Raw genomic sequence first — 8,922 nt, forward strand, 5'->3', positions numbered from 1 at the left:
TAGTTTGTTTAATGATAAATCTAGTAAGATCAATTTTACATAATTAATCTTTTTTGCTATTAATAATTAAAGGTAAAAATGATTGTCTGTATGCTAAAAATGCTAATATTTTAGGACGGAGAGAGTACTGAGATTGAGTTATCTTCTAGACGTGTGTTCTTTGTAAGATTTTTTAGGTGTTTCTTTTTGGTAATGTATCAGCTATGTGAGTGGACTAGTGGAGGATATGCTGTCATTTTCTGTATCCAAATCTCACAGGAGTGGGCCTGTGGGGTTTTCAGTATCTTCTTGGAGGCCCAATCTAGTTTACAAAAGCCCAAATCCTACCAAGCCCACCAGAGAGGAGAACCGTGTACAGTGTACACTGTACACGCAGAGCCTCCGGAAACGATTAGGCGGCGGCGGTGCCTGCCGACTGCGATAACTGGAGATAGAGGAGCGACAAGGCTTCCGGTGCTACGCGGTCGAATCCTCCATGGCCACCACCTCTCCCTGCGCCGCGCCATCCCCATCGCTACGATGCCCTCTCGCGCTCTCCCACCCCTTCGCCTCTCCTCCTCCTCCTCCCGCCCTCCGTCTCGCCGGCCCGAAGCTTCTCCCCGGCCGCCTCGCCGTGTCCCCGCCTCCTGGAATCCCAGCGGTAGCGTCAGCGCTGGAGTCCCTAATCCTGGATTTGGACGACGACGAGGAGGATGAGGACGAGGAGACCGAGTTTGGGCTGTTCCAGGGAGAGGCGTGGGCGGCGGCCGACGAGAGGGAAGCGGTGAGGTCGCCGGAGCTGGTGGTGCCCGAGCTGGAGGAGCTGCCCGAGCAGTGGCGCCGCTCCAGGATCGCCTGGCTCTGCAAGGAGCTCCCCGCCTACAAGCACTCCACCTTCACCCGCATCCTCAACGCCCAGCGCAAGTGGATCACCCAGGACGACGCCACCTACGTCGCCGTCCATTGCCTCCGCATCCGCAACAACGACGCTGCCTTCCGGGTCAGTACTTCGCGCTTCCACCTCGCTCGACTAAACCTTTTTAGCATCCCCACTAAACATGCATACATGCAGTTCTTGCTCGTGTACTGTTCGACGAATTGCCTTTGTTGTAGGCAACAAGGGGGGCGGAATTTTACACGCCTTCACACGCTCTCCACTCTTTGTTACTAATAGTCGTGAAAAAATTCCAAAAAATATTGAGAACATTGATGTTAATATGTGCTAAATACCATCCCACATGTACTAACTACTAGCTCAATCTATGTATCGAGGAAAAAAAAAGACCAATGTGTTTGTGAAGAGTGCAAGAAAAATATAAATTTGTCTGTATTCTTTGTTTTCTCATTTGTAGGTCCAATATTTTGTCTTGAAATTTTTTGGAGTGAAAGATTTAACTTTACTCTATTATGGAATATGTCATAACTATTTCAATTTGTGGAATGAAGGAATTCTCTCTTAAGTTCTAAAATGACTTTTTTTCCCCCAAGGGAACAAGTTGTAAAAGAGACTTTCTGAACACAAAGACACAATAGGTTGAGACATGGATGTTGGATGGTCCTTGCTCACTTCACTGGTTGTTTTCAGGTGTATAGCTGGATGGTACGGCAGCACTGGTTCCGCTTCAACTTTGCACTAGCCACCAGGGTGGCAGATTGCCTTGGGAGGGATGGGAAGGTTGAGAAATGCCGGGAGGTGTTTGAGGCGATGGTCAAGCAGGGCCGTGTGCCTGCAGAGTCTACCTTCCACATACTGATTGTTGCTTACCTCAGTGTACCTAAAGGGCGTTGCCTTGAGGAGGCATGCACTATCTACAACCAGATGATACAGATGGGTGGTTACAAGCCTCGCCTTAGCCTTCATAACTCCTTGTTCCGTGCGCTTGTTAGTAAGACAGGGGGAACTGCAAAGTACAATCTCAAGCAGGCTGAGTTTGTGTACCATAATGTGGTCACCACCAATCTTGATGTGCACAAGGATGTCTACGCTGGGCTCATCTGGCTTCACAGCTACCAGGATGTCATTGATAGAGAAAGGATCATAGCTCTTAGGAAGGAGATGAAGCAAGCAGGCTTTGATGAGGGTATTGATGTGCTGGTGTCAGTGATGAGGGCCTTTTCCAAGGAAGGGAATGTTGCAGAAACAGAGGCCACGTGGCACAATATTCTTCAGAGTGGTTCTGACCTCCCTGTTCAGGCCTATGTCTGCCGAATGGAGGCTTATGCCCGGACTGGTGAGCCTATGAAATCTCTCGATATGTTCAAGGAAATGAAGGATAAAAATATACCTCCTAATGTTGCATCATATCATAAAATAATTGAGATAATGACAAAAGCTCTGGAAGTAGATATCGTGGAACAACTTATGAATGAATTTATTGAGAGTGATATGAAGCATTTGATGCCAGCCTTCCTTGACTTGATGTACATGTACATGGATCTGGATATGCATGAAAAGTTAGAATTAACATTCTTAAAATGCATAGCCAGGTGCCGTCCAAACAGAATATTGTACACCATTTATCTGGAATCACTAGTAAAGGTTGGAAATATCGAGAAGGCTGAGGAGGTATTTGGTGAAATGCACAATAATGGGATGATAGGTACTAACACGAAGTCGTGCAACATTATGCTAAGAGGTTATCTTTCTGCAGAAGACTATCAGAAAGCCGAAAAGGTTTATGATATGATGAGTAAAAAGAAATATGATGTACAGGCAGACTCTTTGGAAAAGCTCCAAAGTGGTCTCCTTCTCAACAAGAAAGTTATTAAACCAAAAACTGTGAGCATGAAGCTGGATCAAGAGCAGCGTGAAATTTTAATTGGTTTGCTTCTGGGAGGCACTCGAATGGAATCTTATGCACAGCGAGGGGTCCATATTGTGCACTTTCAGTTCCAGGAAGATTCCAATGCTCATTCAGTTTTAAGGGTGCACATTCATGAGCGTTTCTTTGAATGGTTGTCTTCAGCAAGCAGATCATTCGATGATGGGAGCAAGATACCCTATCAGTTTTCAACAATACCTCACCAGCATTTCAGTTTCTTTGTTGACCAGTTCTTTCTGAAAGGTCAGCCTGTGCTCCCAAAGCTTATCCATAGGTGGTTAACTCCACGTGTTCTAGCATATTGGTTCATGTTTGGAGGCTCCAAACTCCCATCAGGTGATATTGTTCTTAAGCTCAGTGGTGGGAATAGCGAGGGTGTTGAGAGAATTGTGAACTCCCTGCACACACAGTCGTTAACAAGTAAAGTGAAGAGGAAGGGGAGATTCTTTTGGATAGGTTTTCAGGGTAGCAATGCTGAATCTTTTTGGAGAATTATAGAGCCTCATGTTTTGAACAATTTTGCGAGTTTAGTAACACAGGAAGGTAGCAGCATAGGCTCTGATGGTACCCAAGATACCGACACTGATTCTGACGATGATATGCAAATGTCCGATACAGAAAGAGACGAGTGAATACAATGTTCAGGCAGTAGTTATTAAAACCTGAAGGTATATCTAAAGGGGCACAAGTCTACACATCTTATCAGAGATTCAGAATTTTGTAATGCATATTTCTTGCTTTGATAGGCAATTACTTAGTAACATGTAGCCCTGGTTGATCTACCTATCTTGCAATGCCACGATAGATTAGTGCACTAGACAGTCCTAGGTAAGAAAGATGGGAAAGTCATTTTTGTTATCCTTGCTTTGTACATGTAAAATGATGTATTATACATTTGATCAGCTAGCTATTTTCATTTTCCTTTGTTTTTCTCTGTTAAATTTAACCTTCATGAAATTTTGCCCATACCAGTATAGTCCTTGAACTGTACTACTTATTCCATCGTCAGCAGTATTTTCAGTTCATTCATTTATCCGTTCCATGGTTTCTAGCGGGTAAAAGAATATTTAGCAGAAAGAATTCAACAGGGAACAACATAAGATTCACATACACAAATCTAGAAAAAAAGAATTCCCATCTAGCTATGATCCTAAGACATGGTAAATTCTCTGTTTGAGTTAGACATCTCACATCATCCCTACAAATCATCATCCTGCAAGAGCCTGTTCAGCAAGGTGGTCAGGAGCTCGTCCCTCCGCTCAGCCCTTGCCTCTTCCCTGACCCTCCTCTGCTCCTCTCGCTCCATCCACGCCTGCTCGAGCATCAGCCTCTCCCGCTCCAGCGCCTGCATCGACTGTCTCCATTGCTGCTCGATGGCCGCCCGCTCCTGCGCGTGCCTCTCCAGCGCCTCCTGCCGTCGCACGTCCAGCCGGTGCTGCTGCTCCAGGAAGTCCTGCAGTAGGCCACGGATGTTGCTCGACCTCGACGTGCCGCTGCCGCCGCTCGTCGGCTTCCCCGCAGCCCTCATCTTTCAGCTCCTTGCCGGCAGATGCAGTAGGCCGCGGTGAACGGACGACTCGGCCGGCCACTTGAGCTTGTGTGCAGCAGCAGGCGTAGCAGCTCGTCCCGGTTCACGGCCGGGGAGCTGTCGCTCGATGGCGCGGTATTCCCTCTCGCGTGTGGCGCGAGGGCGGTAATAAAGGGGGCGCGTCGTACGTGCTTACGTGTTGGCGAGTGTGGAAGGGGAGACCGGCAAGGGTCCGCGTCCGTGCAACGCGCACGGGACAGGAGTCAGCGGCCAGCAAGGCGGAACGGCTACATGCAGCAGCCATTGGCTGGATTTTCATGCGTTTTCCATCGCTTTCTGACGCAATCTCAAAACTCCCCGTCCAGTCCGTCGATCCGCGGCCGCGGACTCCGCTATCCCTTCATTCACACACCGTCGTTACGGCTGGCCGGTCTGAATGGCGCTGGAGCTCGGTCATGTCCACACATCGGCTGGCGGCGCCACGTCATCAATCGAATGGGATTCCTGCGCTGGACCCATCCCCACATTGTCGACTCGACGAGATCTGAGAAACTCTCGACGTATCGAAATCTCCTGGTCCTTCGGCTGCACGCGATCCGCGACACTGACCGCTGCTCCTCGGTCCGCGTCACGCCAGCATGAGGCGAATTGATCACGTTCGCGCGCGCGTGCGTGCACGCGAGGACGCTTGACGTTTCACGACGTACATACCTCCGTGAAAAAACATCGGGTGTCCGGTTCTCCTCGCTTGTTAGAATTTGTTTTGGTTTAGCCGGCGCGCCGTGGTGCAGCTGCCGGTCAGGGATGGCGAAGCTCAGGGGCTCAGGGCCTCGGGTTGCATTTGATTCGAGCTGTACTTCCCCTGCACCCGCGTCTTCCCGTGGTGACGCGTGCTACGGGCCTTGCTGTGTGCTAGTCTTTGTGTGCTAATCTCCGAGTTGAACCTGTGCACCGCCCTTGCGTGCAGCGGTAGTCGTCCTCGGCGTACAGATTTCAGTTTCTTTCGGGAAGGCTGGAATGCGTGCCGTGCATGCCTCCCGATCTCCCGTGGTGGTTGATAAGCAACATTCGTGCAGATCTCGGTTTTCTTTTGGGAAGGCTGGGATGCGTACCGTGGGTGCGTCCCATGGTGGTTGATACGCATCATTCGTCTGCCAGTCTGTTCTTCATCCGATCAACAAAAATACCAGAACCAGTATAGGCCTATATGCTAGTCTCGTCGAGTATTCCACGATTTGGGAGAACAGTGGGAGCACGGAGAAAGCCGTTCGCTCAGACTCGATGGATCTCGGGATTGTGTGTCCTAGGTTGAATCTCGATATCTAACTTTCTCTTGGAGCTAGATATTTACTCCATCCGTTCTAACATATAAGAGATTTTAAACGGATAGGATATTTTCTAATACTACGAATCTAGATATGCTTCATGTTTAGACTCATAGTATTAGAAAGTGTCTCAATCGTCCGAAATTCATTATATTTTTGGATGGAGGAGTATATCCCTAGTCATCTCATATTCCAAGGGAACTCGTAAAGCTATTTTTGACATTCTCAGTCTAAGTCTTTTAGACTCAGACTTAGACTCATAGTATTAGAAAGTGTCTCAATCGTCCGAAATTCATTATATTTTTGGACGGAGGAGTATATCCCTAGTCATCTCATATTCCAAGGGAACTCGTAAAGCTATTTTTGGCATTCTCAGTCTGAGTCTGATTAAATCTGAGTAGGTCTTCTTCAACCATGTCAAATCCAATCTTTCTTTCCTCGCCGTGTAGGCTAGGGCATGACCCCTGTTGTCGAAACGACAACTGCATATGTCGAAAGACGTGGTTACTCAATAGTGGTTGAAAGTAAAGTGTATTGATTAGAGAATTTTTCTTGGATCCCCCTATTACATGGCCCTATGAGACTATTTATAGCTCCTTTTACAGGTTCTTACTACTAGGGTTTTGGTTATACAGGAGAATTTACATGGTTACCCTTATGAAAGGGACATTTACATGGGTACATAGTGTAATAGAGGTTCATGGACTCCTAATGGGCCGTTAGGCAATCGTCGGTCCAATGGCCCCTAGGCTTGTTGGGCCGGAAAAGGCTTCTTCGGCCCTCGCGGGGCCAAGCTTGCTTTGCGCGCAAGTTGTCGAAGGTCTCCTGTAGGTCGGACGTGTGGTCGAAAGCCTTGCGGCTTTTTACGACGATGTCGTCGACATAAGCTTCCACATTTCGCCCCAATTGCTTGTAAAGGACCTTGTACATCAGCCTGGCAAAGGTTGCTCCGGCATTCCTCAGACCGAAAGGCATCCTGAGGTGACAAAAGGTGCCGAACGGTGTGATGAAGGCTGTCTTGGGGATGTCGGCCGGGTTCATGCGAATCCGATGATAGCCGGAATATGCATCTAGGAAGCTCATGAGTTCGCAGCCGGCTGTCGAATCCACGAGCTGGTTAATCCGTGGCAAGGGGAAATCATCCTTCGGACATGCTTTGTTTAAGTATGTGAAATCGACAAAAATGCGCCATTTGCCATTTGACTTCCGCACCAGCACTAGATTCGCCAGCCATTCAAGATGATCGATCTCTTGAATGACCCTTGCCTTGAGCAATTTTTGGACTTCGGCTTTTGCTGCCTCCTGGCGATCAACGGACATCTTGCGTAGCTTCTGTTTCCTTGGCTTGGCATCCGGCTTGACTGCCAGGTGATGCATGATGAGATCTGCCGAAACACCTCCCACTTCATCAGGGCCCCAGGCGAAGATATCAATGTTCTTTTTGAGTACCTCTAGGATGTTCTTAGCTTCTTCTTCGCCCATGTCGCCCCCCAGTGATACGAGCTTTGTGGGGTCGGCATCATCAATCTGCATCTTGACTATCTTGTCGTGAGGGGCGGGCTTTGGCGCGTGCTTCGCCCGGTCATGCGGTTCGGCCTCTACATTGTGCACTGCTCTGTTGATTATGGCCAAATCACCTTTTGAAGCAGCCGAAGGCTGAAGCCCCTTAACCACGATCACTCCTGCCGGGCCGGGCATCTTGAGCTTGAGATAATTGTGATGGGAAATGGCTTTGAATTTGTTCAAGGTTGCACGGCCGAAGATGGCGTTGTAGTTGTATGGGATGTCGACAACGTCAAACAATACTTGCTCTTCGCGTCTGTTTTCCCCCGTGCCGAAGGCTACTATCAACTGTGCTTGGCCAAGAACATGAACTGCTTCTCCGCCGAATCCTCGGAGCGATGTCGGTGCTGGGGTAAGGGCTTGGGTAGTCAACCCCATCTTGGCATATGCTTCGGCAAAGATGACATCAGCCGAACTTCCTCCGTCGACCAGGATTCGCCGGACCTCAAAACCAGCTATCTCGGCTGAGATCACCAGAGGTTCTTGATGCGGGAACATTACTCCTGCGGCATCTTCTGGGCCAAAAAAGATTTGCTGGTTCAGATACTGCGGAGCCCCTTCGCCTGCCGAAGTGATATTGTGGACCGTTCGCAGCTGCATCTTCTTCTATCGCTTCGACAGTTGGATCGGCGGGTCGGCCCTTGTAATCACTTGGATCACTCTGTGTTGCGCATATTGGCGCTGTTCGGCCGGGGGTGCTTGTTCTTAAGCTACTTCACGAGTTGCTTCAGCTGCTGCTCCCTGCTGCGTCCTTGGATCTTGCGCGTTGCCACGTTGCCGAATGTTTCGGCATTGCTCTGTGGTGTGCGAAGAGCGTCCGTGGAAGGCGCAGTAGAGGTCTTTTCGGACCTTCTTGCGGACAGGCTGCTGATGGTTGCTTGCTTGCTGATCGTTGAACTCCTTGCGGAGGGCTTGCACTTCTTCGACAGCCATCACAGCCTTGCCCGCACGGTCGGTTCTGAACTTCCTCTAGGTCATGGGGGCTTGACCTTGCCTTGGCGGTTGTGCTTGGATCTCCGGCTGGGGCTGGCGAACAACGAGAGGAGATGGTTTGGCAACTTGAACTTGTTGTTGGGCTTGAGCAGTGGCGACAGAAGCCTTATCGTACTCAGCTTGTATTGCTTGCCGTCGCTTGGAATCCTCTTCGCCCCTTGCGAACCCGTCAATGATGCGAAGTAGGTGTTCAAGCGTCTGCGGCTCCTTGTTGGCGATTTTTCTTGTGAGTTCGCCCTAGAGTAAACCGGCCGAAGCAGCGTTTATGACTTATGCCTCAGTTATGTCTTGAACTTGGCACCGGGCTTGCGAGAAGCGACGCATGTACTCCCTTATCGACTCCCCCGGCCTCTGGCGAATGTCGAGTTGATGCTGCTGCGTCTTCGGCTCCTCATAGGTGCCTCGAAAGTTAAGGACAAAGACATCGCGCAATTGCTCCCATGTGTAAATGCTATTGGCTGGCAAATTGAAATACCAAGAGCGGGCGATGCCGTCTAGGGCGAGATGTATTACCTTTGCCTTGGTATTTTCGTCGCCATGAGCCGCTTCGATCGCGGATTCATAAATGGAGAGGAATTCCTTTGGGTCAGTTTCGCCTAAGTAGCGTGGGACGGGTGGGAACTTGAACTGGGGTGGGATTGGACGGGTCTTGATTCCCCCACTCAGCGGTAGCCCCTTTTCGCCCCCTGCGCTGTTCACGACACCTTGCTGC

At 49.4% G+C, this 8,922-nt stretch overlaps 2 protein-coding genes across 2 annotated transcripts; one reads left to right on the forward strand and one right to left on the reverse strand.

Annotated features, from left to right (window-relative positions):
* The first annotated feature begins 49 nt into the window (after positions 1–49).
* LOC4330440 (pentatricopeptide repeat-containing protein OTP51, chloroplastic) lies at positions 50–3,742 on the forward strand. Its single transcript, NM_001417114.1, has 2 exons — positions 50–979; positions 1,565–3,742. The coding sequence occupies exons 1-2, from the start codon at positions 476–478 to the stop codon at positions 3,431–3,433; spliced, it is 2,373 nt and encodes a 790-aa protein (NP_001404043.1). The 5' UTR covers positions 50–475; the 3' UTR covers positions 3,434–3,742.
* A 109-nt stretch (positions 3,743–3,851) lies between these two features.
* On the reverse strand, positions 3,852–4,471 carry LOC4330441 (trihelix transcription factor GT-3b). The gene has a single exon (NM_001416843.1). The coding sequence runs from the start codon at positions 4,327–4,329 to the stop codon at positions 4,000–4,002; it is 330 nt and encodes a 109-aa protein (NP_001403772.1). The 5' UTR covers positions 4,330–4,471; the 3' UTR covers positions 3,852–3,999.
* Between the last annotated feature and the right edge of the window lie 4,451 nt (positions 4,472–8,922).

The sequence above is a fragment of the Oryza sativa genome, chromosome 2 (assembly GCF_034140825.1).
Source record: "Oryza sativa Japonica Group chromosome 2, ASM3414082v1".
In the NCBI taxonomy this organism is placed as follows: domain Eukaryota; kingdom Viridiplantae; phylum Streptophyta; class Magnoliopsida; order Poales; family Poaceae; genus Oryza; species Oryza sativa.

Coding starts and splice junctions, on each gene's coding strand:
- LOC4330440 (NM_001417114.1), top strand. CDS start 476: ATGGCCACCACCTCTCCCTGCGCCGCGCCATCCCCATCGCTACGATGC. Junction 980..1,564: donor ACAACGACGCTGCCTTCCGG/GTCAGTACTTCG, acceptor GGTTGTTTTCAG/GTGTATAGCTGGATGGTACG.
- LOC4330441 (NM_001416843.1), bottom strand. CDS start 4,329: ATGAGGGCTGCGGGGAAGCCGACGAGCGGCGGCAGCGGCACGTCGAGG.